Here is a 13025-nt window from a genome sequence, read left to right on the forward strand (position 1 = left end):
GTGTTGTCCAAAGGGCTGGAAGGGGTGGAGTGTATGTAGGATAGGAGAGCCATCCAAATGGAGATGCCAGGCCACCCCTTCTCCAGGGCTTTGTCTCAAACTGGACCACAGGAGTGACCGCGCTGCTGAGCTCGGCTGGGGCAGATGAGCTGATTCACCTGAAACTTTGCTCAGTGGCACTTGTTCTTTACCGGAACCAGGAGGAAAAGTCACTCAGACACCTAAATCTTGTGTTTATGCAGTGTGTTTTCAAAACTAAAAGCTTACTCTGTCTGTAGGTTGTTGAAGCAGAGCGCTTCTCTCCCTGATCCCGAGGCAATCGCTCCTCATCCCCAGAGGAGGTTTTCCCCTGGTGACAGGTTGTGTGGACCTTGGGATGGATGGGCAGTGAAGGGGACTTGAGAATCATAAATAGCTTTGAAAGATGCAGCAGAACTGTTTTCTTTATTTGAAAAAAAAAGTCTTAAATGTTTGATACACTGAGCTACTTATTGATATGTGTGCTTATGCTGATTTTGTGGATATATGCTGTTCTCCAAGGCACGGAGAGGAGATGGTGGCTGAAGTACCCTAGGTCTTCATTGTCAGCATAGTCACCTTTGCTTTTTGGCAGCTATTGTGCCTATCCATCTTTCTTTTAACTGTATCACAAGGTGCTTGTAAAACTCAAATCATGAGAGAGAAATCTGAAGAGCAGGGACTTTATTTGCATCTTACCTGTTAATCACAATCTGTTGCGTTTATCAATGAAGTTCGTTATCGATCCAGCTCTGCACAGCTGTTGTGAAGTGCTGCTTTAGGCGAAGGTGTAGTATTTTGACAAACATGCTGGTTAAACTTGATAAGCTTTATAAAAAGTTTGCCAGCTCTAGACTGGCAGTAGCAAAAATAAATCCTAGGCAAGCAGGAACTAGGTCAGATGTGTTTAGCCTACAGCATAAAAGCTGGCCCTTACTAGCTGAGAATTTTCAGCTGTTCCTGGGGGATCAGAATACATTTCGATATATTTTATCCGCTGTTAATTTAGTCGATGCTTTGATTCATAATTGCGCTGAAGACGATGGCTGTGATTTTGCACCAGGCCTCGAAGCTGTGTGTAATTTTAGCTTCGGAATCTCAGCTGAAGCTTTTACGTTTAACCGAGTTGCAAAAATACCGTTCGTTTTGCAAAAAAAAAATTTTCTATGCTTCAGATCCTGAGTGCGTTAGTGTCCTGACAAACCTCAGGTGTTTAGTTACTGGTGTGCAGTTTTGGGGATCCCTGTGGTGTTTGCCATGAGCAGTCAGGCGTATATAATCCCACGTGTTCACTAGCTGGGTACAGTCCCTACATTTACCTTTCTGTTGAAAACATGGAATAGTTTTTACCTTCATTCATTTCCGTTCTCTCTGCTTGAAAAACAATATTCTTGTCAATTTTTTGAGCCATGAAATCTGTTGTTTGGCTGAATGACTCTTTCCTCAGACTCCCGAAGAGCTGGATGATTCTGACTTTGAGACTGAGGACTTTGACGTCCGGAGCAGAACCAGTATTCAGACTGAAGATGATCAGCTCATCGCTGGACAAAGTGCGAGGGTAAGGAAGAAATCTGAGCATTACAAAACTGTGACCTGCCTTCCAGAAATGGTTCAACTTGCTTTGAATATCCAGGTTAAAATTTTGGAGGTCGGTGGTGAAGATGTTGAACCAGAAAGCTGGCATTCCTTTGTTTCCAGTTTTCTCCTGACAAGGAGATGTGTTTTCTCCTGGCATGCGGGATGTGTTGGTCTGATGGACGTCAGAAACATCTCTGTGTTATTTTGGATGTTCTGAAAGATCAAAATCCTTTTAATACCAATGAGCTACTTTGGCAACACAGACGTTGTAGGCACTGCCACTTGGTGAGGTGAGCTCCTGCAGGGAGATAGAAGCAAATCATTCCATTGTTCCGATGTTATTTTCAGCAGGCAAATACTACGTTTGGGGGCCAAAAAACAGATAACTCTGCGGTTCGGGCACTTTTTACAAAATGTCTTCTCAGGCACCTGTTGGTGTGTCTTTGGCCACTCAGCATTTAATCAAGACAATGTAGAGAGGAGCTCAGAAATGAAAGCATTTAAACTAACTGCGTTTCCTGTGACTTTAAAAAATGAAAGCACTGATAGGCAATATATAATCATTAATAGGTGAAAGCTTAAAATTGGTACATTGAAAGAAAAACAGGCCTTACCTATTGTTTTTATTTGACATGTCCCCTTCTGGATCAATAACAATTTGGGCAAGTGCCACGAAAGATTTTTTGTGAAGGCTCTTCTAGCCTGAAAGCAGGCAAGAAGTAGGTTGGCCTTATTTATCAAACTTCTGCCGCGTTGGCTTTGGCACTGTACTAACTGAGAGTGGGTTTTATGCTCTCCTTCCTTGTACAGGCACTCTCTATTCCTCTGTCCCTCTCTCCCCTTTTATTTAAATGTGGACATTTCTAATTTACCTTTTAGCATGGCTGCTGCCAGAGCTTTTTTGTGCCGAAGACTCCTTTTCACCTGCTGCTGGAGGCATGAATGCTCCTCGTATTTATGAAGGCAAGGGCATTGAGTCTCATAGAGGCTGTAAACCTAGTCAAATAGATTTTATTCAGGAGTAAGCACACACTCTTTATTTTCACTTGCTCTTTCCTCGGTGTGCTTGTTTCAAAATAGTGCAGCTGGTTTTTTGCAGAAAGATAGTAAGATTTCTTCTGTGCATTGCAACACTGCAGGATACCCAAGTGCAACTTCCTTTTAAAACTCTTTTGAGTTTTGTAGAAAAGGCAAGTCCCTCCTTTTTCTTCGTTCAGTGGTAATATCTGCAAACTTGTTCTGTGTCTACAACTTCTATCATGCACGGCCTGTTTCAGATGTCAGCTTGTCTTTGTGGGCACTCCTTCCCAAGAAAGAGTGTAAGCTGTGGTTCAAAATGGAAGGAAATAGTTCTGCAAAGCCTCTAGGTAGAGAATTGCTATTAAAGTTTTATCCCCCATGTACATGACTTAAATTGGTTACTAGTGAAATGTTCCAAAAAGCCTCCTACAAGCGGTGGCACCAGGCGAGGTGAGGAAACTCTCTCTTTCAGGCTATCATGGCTCAGCTCCCTCAAGAGCAGAAAGCAAAGATCGCTGAGCAAGTTGCAAGCTTCCAGGAAGAGAAGAGTAAACTGGACGCTGAAGTGTCAAAATGGGATGACAGCGGTAATGACATCATTGTTCTGGCAAAGCAGATGTGTATGATTATGATGGAAATGACAGACTTCACCAGGTGAGTCGTCTTCATTTGTGCGCACGCCGCCTGCTCTCAGAACTGGCTGGGACGCTGGTCTGTCAATGAAATATTTTGCAAAGTACTCTTAAGAGGCTTACTTCTAATTTCCTTTCAGTGTTACCCTGTTAAAGCCTGTGTGTTAGCTGGGGAGATGCGTTACTATGCAGTGACTGGGTGGTAATAGCAGTTTAAATTGATCTGTACACACACAGCAGTTATTGCCTGCCTGCCTGCCTTTCTTAAGGGTGATTTGTGTCCCAAGGCATATATATACAGATATTTGCTCAGCTCCTCACAGCATTAAATTCTATGGGCTTCTTGATATTGCTGTACTGCAGAAATAGTTCCTAGTACAGTTATTTGCAAAAGAGAGAGGCTTTGCTGCCTTTTGAAATTCATTTACCAGATTTTATACAACACTGTTTTTTTAAACTTGATGTTGCATTCCATGAAAATTGCAAATCTGTCTGCTAAAATCTTATCTCTTCTCATCATTAGGTTGCCTAAAACAGTAAAATTTAAGATTTTTTTATTCCTCAATTTAGTCTAAATATGGGGAGGGGCTGGAAGGGAGAAACTGTCTTGAAAATGAAGATGCTGTGACGGTTACACCTGCCTATTTCTGTGCAACCGTGTTCCTGCAGTTGGGGTGAGGAATCACACCCAGTGCTGTACAGAACAGGATGAGGAAAGCAATGCATAGCTCACTCTTCTGGTTTTCCGGTGCTAGAAGGTAGATCCTGTTCTGTTTTTCAGAGGTAAAGGTCCACTGAAGAATACATCAGATGTGATCAGTGCAGCCAAGAAGATTGCGGAGGCTGGGTCAAGGATGGACAAGCTGGGGCGGACTATTGCTGACCACGTAAGTCACGACTCATTTTCGTAAGCCTCCAGCACAGATAAGCAATAGGAGATCTTTTAGTACTGCGGATGCGATGAACAGAAGAAAATGTGTGTAGTTTTGAGGGTTTTTTTAACGGATTTTCCAGGTTTGCAGCTGGAAAATTCTAGCCTTTTCTTTCTAGCTGCTCTCCTGCCACCCTGAGCAGTGTACGCAGCGAAATATGTCCAGCAGCTCCTTGGCTTGACTCAGGCACCTGCCATTTTAAGGTAGCAGTATGCCAGCACTGCTTCACGTCACGTCGTATCTAGGCCAGTTTGTCTAACCAAACAGGACTGACACCGAGTGCGCATCACTTCCGTCATGCTCGGAATATGCCCCGTACTTTCCAAAGCAATGACGAGGCTGCGTAGGTGACAACACCGTAATTACTGCACGTGGCCTGTTGCACAACCTTTAATATTATTTTTGAGGCAGCTTTTTAATATTAGCAACATTCAGATGCCCCGTAGACTGAATGGCGAGATTGTCAGAACTCTCCAGGATTTTTTCGTTGTCTAGTCAGCGTTGTTGAAGACTTTGAGCAAGGCACATGATGACCCAAGCGTTCTCCCCGCTGTCCAGGCTGCTGTGCGTGCTGTGCTATACGTACAAAGGTGTTTGAGAGGACTTCCATGGAACTGGACCAGTATGGGCCAGTCTGGGGTTTTATGCAGTGCATCCGCCTCTCCTGAGCACTTCAGAAACTGGGCTGGGCCAAGCAAAAGTGCCTTGGGTCTTGGTCCACGCCCAAATGGCAGAGAAACGGCAGCGTCAGTAATAATATTCTGCCTTCAGGAGAGAGCCTGAAGTGCAGGTGGGTTAGGTCTGAGATCACGGACTGAACTTTATTCTGTACAGCTGTCGCTTGCGTTTCGCTCCGTCTCAGAATGTAAATCCGCAGTGCAAGGCTTCAGATAAAACGTGTCAGTTTGGAAGAAAGCTTTTCTAATGCAGATCTCTCTGAATGTTGCATCCAGAGGATACTGTCTGCACCCTCATTTATTAATGATGCAGTGAGAAATGTTCAGTGGGGAGAGAAAAGTTGAAAAGGGCTGTTAAAAATGGGTCTGCTTGCTGCAGCGTTTTGAAAACTGTATTTTCTGGGAGAATCAGGTGCACTGCTGCACTGCTCCGGTAGGTACATGAAGCAAGGAGCCGTCTGTGTTATGGATCTTGGGGAATCTTGGCCTGAAGGTTTACAATGCTTTTTTTTCTTTAACTCACCTGTTTTATGCAAACTTGGTGCACGGTTTCCTGCACCGAGACATTTCAAAATATAGAAGAAAACTAAATGGCTCCTTTTAGTAGAAGGTCCTTAAAAATGTAAAAGATTAAGCACAGGCTTGAAGATCAATATGACCAAGGCTGTACAGTTAGTCACTTTGACAAGAATATAGCTTTTTGTCCCCAACTCCGTACTCTACTAATCCTTTCAGCCTGCATTTTTCATTTGATGTGCTTCCACGCTCTTTGGGAACTTGCAGTGATCTGTTCCTGCAGAGCTGTCTGACGGTTACCGGTGACGTGCGACGCGACCATCTCGCTGCCGGTGCCTAACGCGGGCTTTTACCGAACGGAGGGGGTTGATGTGCCGTTCGCCACGTGCCAGCGGTGAATCATGACCCCTCGTGTCAGTGTGTCAGGAACTCCTCGCTCTGCCGTCAGGCGGTTTTACAGCACGTTTCCTTTGAAACCGTAAAAGCTATTATCCAAGGTGTTTCACGTCTCTTGAAGTGTCTAGCCATCAGCTGGCAGGTTTTCCCAAAGGTGTTCCATCTTTCACTCAAAGCAGCAGTCTGCTGGTTTTGAATGGGGGAGTACGAAGAAGGTACGAGTACAACACAAATGGAAATGATCTGCGGCAAGCAAATGATGCTCTGTGTTATTTTTTTTTTTTTCAATGTCAAAATACTTAGAAAGCAAAAGAAAAATTCTGTGGTTTTTTTCTTGGGTAGTGGTGGGAGGTTGTGTCAGTATCCGATGGTTAAATTGAACGGAGCCGGGGGCAAGGGTTGGGATTGCCGCGCTTCGCAGGCTCTTGCTGTGGAGGCTGGTCTGGGGCGTGCTGCGGTGACAGCCGCTGGTGCACGTTGCCACGTGCCCGTCCTGCCGCCGTCACTGCTTCCCCGAAACGCCCGCTGTCAGCTTCTCTGACCGAGGAGTGCCGGGCCCAGCCGTTACGCAGGGCTGGCAGGGGCCTTCGCTGGGAATTGTTGTTGCCCTGAACTGGAGATACAGTGGGAGGAAGAAAAGTCGCTGCGGTTGCTCGCTTACACCTACCAGATGTGGGGATGGGGGTTGTGTGCTTGTCTTCATGAGCACGCACCACGAGAGAGCTCCCCTGTCTTTTCCTGCCCCCTTTTCTTTGCAGAAAGGGAGAAGAAGGTGATTCTGCTCCTCGGCGGGCTCCGCTGGGCTGGCAGGAAGTGAGCGTGCGTGTTTGCTCTCTCTGGGATGGATCCTGGATTGGACTCGGAGCAGCCAGCTCAGCTTTTGCCAGCAACCACCACTGAGTCTGTGGCAGCGTCTCATTTTGGGAGGTCTGGGGGTGGGGGTGTCCCCCAGCACAGGTTTGTTTCTGTCTGCAGCACCCTGTCTGCCTTGGCCGTGTTGTGGGAATCCTCCCCAGCTGGCTCTGCAGACAGGCTTTTGTGTCGGTGCCTGGTGTACCTTGATACAACAACGTAATCTTTCCTCATCAGTGTTGAAATTGTTGCCTTTTGGGTTTTTTGATGTTTATCTGCGTATTCCTGTGTAGGACAGGACCGGGCTCACACGGGCTCGTACACACATCCGCAGTGCCTTTTGTTGATGTTCTTTTCTATCTCGTGTTGCATCTCCATTCAGACGTCACCTGTCTTTGAGCTGAGTTCTCTGTTCTGCTGGTGGAAACAGCACACACGGTGTAGCGTGTGGTTTTCTCACCTTGTATCGATACGTACAACCAAATAATATTTCTATTCCACTGCTTCCCCCACGAACATTCTCCCGCCTCCTTCAGCCATGGATGAACACGCAGCCGCTCTTTCCTTCAGAGTGCCTTTCCTCAGATGGTTTCCATCAGCTCGCAGCCTGTAAAGTACCTGGGGTTGTGCCGCGGTCCTCCTGACGTGCCATGTTGTGCATTTGTCAGCATCCCAGTCAATCTGCCGCTGCACTGCTCGGTCGCTTCGTTAGATGAGCTGTTTCCAAAATGGTACTTTCAGCTTTTCATTAGCTCTTTGGCTGCCGCTGTTTGCGGACTTTCTCTAAAACATCGTGTACTGCTGGCTAATATTGATTAGCTTAAAAAATTAACCTGCAAGCATTGCTGCTTCGTTATTCACCGTTTTCACTTCACTGATGGAAGCAGCGTGCCTACACAAGAGCTGCAGATACATCGGGTGTTTCCTTACCTTCCTTGGGACGAAGATGGGGATTTCTGTTTGTGGACACTCCGGGTCAGGTGCCCCAGGGAAAAGCTTTTGTGTTTTGTATGTGAGTGCATGTCTGTATGGGGTGCTGGAAAGCCTGCGTTTCCTGACTGGGAATTGTGTGCCAACTCCCTGGATGCTGGAGATGTAAGAGTTTCTGGATGGGGTGCAGTTGTCTAGGAAGGATGGAGGTCACTGCCTTAGTCCTGCCCCTGGTTGATGCCAGCTGAGTTCCTGATCTGACGGTACGGTGCTGGAGGTGCAATAACACTGGGGGCGATGTCACCTTGGAGCAGAAAACTTAAGAATTGGTGTGAGTCTGGTATTGGCCAGGAGACCTGTGAATGCTCGGTGGGAAGGTGAGGTGATGATGGGCAAAGTGGCCGTTTCAGAGGAGGAAACGGCACGGGAGCTCGCAGTGCGGTACAGCTGCTCATGCTTGCTCCTCGGTGTAAACAACGCTGTGTTTGACGCAGTGCAGCGTAAGGCATGTGGACGTTGAAGCTATCGGCATTCTGCACGTAACGCCCAGCTCTCAACTTCCAGGTTTGGTCAGCAGTGTCCGTGCTGGCAGCGTGGTGTCCTCACCTGCAGGCACCGGAACACGACCGGCTGGGCCGTGGTATCCCCCGCGTCCCTGGTGCGATAGCTTCTGCCGTCATGAATCCAGACCAGTTTAAAATCCTCTTGTCTTGGGCTCTGCTTGGAGCACGTCTGGAGGTCGTGCTGGCCCGAGTGAGGTGGTTGGTGGCCCACGCTGGGGTGCGGGCAGCCGGAGGTGCCTGGCCAGCACCGCACACAGAGGGCAGGAGCCTGGCCCTTGGGTTTATTCGCCAGCAGCACCAGAGCCTGGAGGGCGTGTGGCGTTCGGTGACGGTTCCGAGGTGGCCCGTTGTTCTTCGGAGAAGCCACCGTGCTGGCTGCCGGTTTGGAAGGTTCTGCAGGGCTGGCGTGGGCAGCGAAAGGCTTCCCTTTTTGCCTTACGCTTGCCAGTCCCGTTTTGGACTGTGGCTGCCCCTCAGCGGGGCTCCTCTTGTTTTCAAATCCAGCGTGAGGTTGGTTTATTCGTCATCTCACCGCTTGGCTCTGCGAAGCAAGGGCTGGCCCCTCGTTCCCGTCCGAGAACTGTGCCGCAGTCCCCGTCCCTACGTAGTCTTTCAGTTGCAAAGCTGAAGAAGTTAGTTTTATCTTACGGACAGGTGCTTCAGCAAGCGCTTTAAAAACTTTATGTCATGCCTGGTGAAGAATCTGGTTTCCACACAGCTGAGAAATGGGATCAGAAGTCAGGAAAATACCTGCTTCGCTGGGTGTAGCTGAGTAACTGTCGGGTTTGTCGTTTCCTAGCTTCAGGTACTGCAGATTGGAAATCAAGGCTGGATTTGGGAATGTCTGCTGGTTGCAGCTGGAGATCTTGGATGTCAGATCGTGTCCTGTGTCCTGCGTGGTGTGCGGCAGGCACCTTTTGTAGTATGTTATGTGTATATTTAGTGATGCCCACGTATGGCTCGGTTGTCTTGTGAAAACCAAAGCTCAACAGAAAGGGAACGATCTTCCCATTCGCCGTTCCAGAACGGAGTTGTCTGCTTTTTCCCTACGTTATTTCTGTTCCAGTTTTGGTGATTGCAAAGTAAAACTTCACCATTTTTTCCCCCCAGTGCCCGGACTCTGCGTGCAAGCAGGACCTCCTCGCCTACCTGCAGCGCATCGCCCTGTACTGCCACCAGCTGAACATCTGCAGCAAAGTGAAGGCTGAAGTTCAGAACCTGGGCGGGGAGCTGGTCGTGTCGGGGGTGCGTATGAGCTGTCACACCTCCGGTTTTGTGCCGGGGGTGACAATTGTTCCAAGCTACGCTTTCGTGCTAAACATTATAGAACACAGACGGGAGATTTGGGATTTAGTCAAAGTTTCACGTACTCAGAGTTTATAACACTGCCTGCGCGGCCTCGCTGTGCTTGGAGGAGAGGCTTTCAGTTCGAAAGGGGGGAAACACGAACTTCACCTCTCCTTACGCAGCACTGCTTGCAGATGGGGTCACTTTACCTTTGCGTAATCTGGTTTTCCAGACTGCTTTTCACTCCTAGCGAGGTTAAATCCCTTCAGCCAGCCCAGCTAACCCTACCCCGTGTCCCTGCGCAGCGCTGGAACGCGCTGGGGTCCTGCAGTGCTCTGGAGATGTTCATCTTTCAGAACAGCTGTGCCCTGAGGAGCGCAGGGATTTTTAGCGGCTGCTCTGTTCTGTGACAGCTGGAAGCCGCCGTGGGCCAGCCTGCCTCCTTCCTCCAGCCATTCCTTAGCAAATCATTTTTTCGCTGTTATTCATGAAATGCTTCCTCCTAAGAGGAATCTGTCTGGTGGATACTGGGGGGAGGGAAGTAGAGCTAAGTTCTGAATTTCTTCTGGCGTACTCTTCCTGGCGCTGGACGGGTGCGTTCGGTCGCTGGTGCCTTTGCCCACCCACGTCACGACTGAGGTAGGAGCTTTGAAGAAGGGACAGAAGTGGCTGATAGTCCAGCGCTGCTATCTGAGTTCTTAAAAGCAAACGGGTAAAAAACTTACCACCTTCTGCCACTTAGATATTTCAAATGCTTAAACTTATTAGCACATCGTTTTTTCCCCAAGCAAGCTGGAACTGTGGAGCGAGCACTTCGGGCCAGCAGCATCGCAGCAGCCTGCTGCAGACGCGGCGGTGGCGATGGGCCACAGGGAGCCGGGCTTCTCCGCTGCGCCCCCGCTACCGCCGGCCCCGCATGCGCGGGTCTCCAGCGCAGCAGAGCCGGGCGAGGAGACGCGATGAGCGGGTGGTGCCGTGCCGGTGGCACGCCCAGTGTCCTGTCAGCTGGAGGGCTGAGGGCATCGTGCTGTCAGAGAAGTAGACGTGTCGTTACGCAGTGATGCGTACTCCAGGGCTTTACTGCAGTTACGTGGTGTCTTCAGAACGCACAGGCCCTTCTGCCGTAGATGAGTTACACGGAGGGGCTGGCGCTTACGGTCTGCTCCGGTTCTGTCTGGTCCCCGCGAGTCTGCCCACCGGGGCTGTTGCCAGCAGTGGCGGTAGGCGTCCATCACGTTGTCGGATGGAGGCTTCTGCCGGTCCAGGGACTGCACCTGTCTGAAAGCAAAACTCCCTTCAGCGTTAACATCCTGCCCCATCCAGGTACCGCAGGAGTGTTGTGAAAGCGGTAAGAGCTTGCGCCCTCCGCAGTCTGACAGCTCACTCAGAAAAGCATCTCCTTGCTTTCCTTGCCGTAAGAAAGGCAACCAACCTCCTGCTCCATTTATTTTGTCACTAGATAAGCTTCAACATTTTTCCAAAAACCTTCCTTAGATGTCTGCAGCCTTGGAGTTTGAGTGTGCGGAGGCAGCTGAGCTGTTGTGTAAGCTTAGCGGAGGTGCAGAAATCCCGCCCACGGCCAGACCCCTGCCCAGAGCGTTTGGCGTTCAGAGCCGGAGGTCCCGCCCAGAGCGGAGCACTGGTGCCCGGAGGGTGAGGTCCCTGCTGAGCTCACCGCGGTGGTCCTCCCCTCTCCCATCCGCCCTGCCCCATGTTTGGCTCTTGTTCTCCGCCCTGTGCTAAAGCTTCGGCAAATGCTTTTTTCCCCCTCACTTTAATGCTGTTGTAAATCAGGAACCATCAGGTCCAGGCCTGGCTGAAGATGCAGTTGTGTTCCTTTCCAGTACAACTTAATCTTCCAGGCGGATTTAAATATTTATTATCGGCGATTAAGATATTACTACAGCTTTATTAATTTCATTAGAGAATAAGCTGCTGTTAAGGCTTAGTCACAAAAGCAAACAGCAGCATACAAATCTTCTCGATTGCCGTTAATATGGTGCAGGCACAGATCGGGGGCAAACACTGCGCTTTTATTTTTGGTGGCACCTCAGGTTTTACCACGTAGTGCCCACAGAAAAGTACCACCTTGAATTCAGAACCTCAGATTTCAAAAGAAAACCCAGAAAAACCAAGTTTTGAGTGCTTTTACAGCCCAGGGCTGTGGTGGTTTCTGGCATACTGTGGGGTTTATGGCATGTAACTCCTGCGCGTTGCGTTTGGCAGGTGGACAGTGCCATGTCTCTCATCCAAGCGGCCAAGAACCTGATGAACGCCGTGGTGCAAACCGTGAAGGCCTCCTACGTGGCGTCCACCAAGTACCAGAAGTCCCAGGGCATGGCTTCGCTCAACCTTCCCGCCGTCTCGTGGAAGATGAAGGCTCCGGAGAAGAAACCCCTGGTCAAGAGGGAGAAACAAGACGAAACCCAAACGAAAATCAAGAGAGCGTCGCAGAAGAAACACGTTAACCCGGTGCAGGCGCTCAGCGAGTTCAAGGCGATGGAGAGTATTTAAAGAGAGGTCTCTGTCTGGGTCTTTTTTTTTTTCTCTAGCCCACTACTGCTACTTCCAGAACTCTACTTTTAACATCCTAAGGATTTTTCAAAAGTTTCCTATTCCTCCAAATGTATTTACTTAATATAATTTTGATAAGTTTGTTTAGATTACGCGGGGAAATACTCAGATTTCTAAGTCCTATCAGTATAGCTTCAGCCTGCGGAAGTGTGTTAATTTAGATGGCTTTTAGATTTCAGGGGTGTATTTCTAGCGGAAAATTATTTTGTATAATCTTGCTTGAAATAAAATATTGTATAACCAAAGAGGATTTTACGGTAACACTAACGGTTAACACTAATAGCTGAATCATGCTACTCAGAGGCTGCGGGTTTTATTGTGATCAGGAGAGGAAAATTAGATCTTTTCACTCAAAAAAATCTTAATTATTGTATGTATTAGTGTATTCCTGCAGTTGGGGTGGAGAGGGAACAAGCTCTGTGCGCTCCGAGGAGGGTGAAAACAGAGCAGGCGCCGGCCGCGCTGCCGCACCAGTGTGACCACAGCTGGAGAACATCCGGAAAACCATAAACCCTCGCCAGGGCTGGGCTGGTTTTGCTGGGAGCTGCGGAGGGAGGGGGTCGTGTTTGGGGACCCACTTGGTGGCACGTGGTGTGACGCTGTTTCCACGCGTGCCGGGCGTACGGGGCACCCACGGGTTACTTTGCCTTTTCGGAGGGGTTTCTCACGCGTCTCTGCTGGGGGAGCACCCCGAGCAAATCCACGTACAATCCTGGGTGCGGCTTCTGTGTGACCCCGGGCGGGGATTTCACTGCCCGGTTCCACGTGACTGGTGTATTTTGCCGCGGGACACTAATAAAGTTGCTTTGACCAGCCGGCGTATTGTGGTGCTGCGAATGGGGCGGGCGCCCCTGCTCCCTCCCCGGCATTCGGATGCAAATCGGCCTTGTGCTCATTTCTCATATCGCTCCGCGTCCCGCCGGGGGCACCCAGCAAGCGGTTTGCTCAGCCTGCAATTTAGGCTGTGGTATTTGTGATAACCAGAGCTACGAGGTATAATTTGCTGTCTTATTTACATTTTCTGAATTCCAGTGTGTTTTACCCGTCCCA

General features: G+C 49.1%; 1 protein-coding gene across 1 annotated transcript in view; it reads left to right on the forward strand.

Moving 5' to 3' along the window:
- Window positions 1–12788, forward strand: part of CTNNA1 (catenin alpha 1) — a 115625-nt gene extending 102837 nt beyond the window's left edge. The window contains exons 14-18 of the mRNA XM_086758698.1: window positions 1466–1576; window positions 3089–3270; window positions 4030–4135; window positions 9225–9359; window positions 11628–12788. Coding sequence (XP_086614824.1) covers window positions 1466–1576; window positions 3089–3270; window positions 4030–4135; window positions 9225–9359; window positions 11628–11915 — 822 coding nt within the window. The 3' untranslated portion in view covers window positions 11916–12788. The remainder of the gene's footprint in view (window positions 1–1465; window positions 1577–3088; window positions 3271–4029; window positions 4136–9224; window positions 9360–11627) is intronic.
- The last annotated feature ends 237 nt before the right edge of the window (window positions 12789–13025 follow it).

This window comes from Chlamydotis macqueenii, chromosome 14 (genome assembly GCF_036417535.1).
Source record: "Chlamydotis macqueenii isolate bChlMac1 chromosome 14, bChlMac1.mat, whole genome shotgun sequence".
In the NCBI taxonomy this organism is placed as follows: domain Eukaryota; kingdom Metazoa; phylum Chordata; class Aves; order Otidiformes; family Otididae; genus Chlamydotis; species Chlamydotis macqueenii.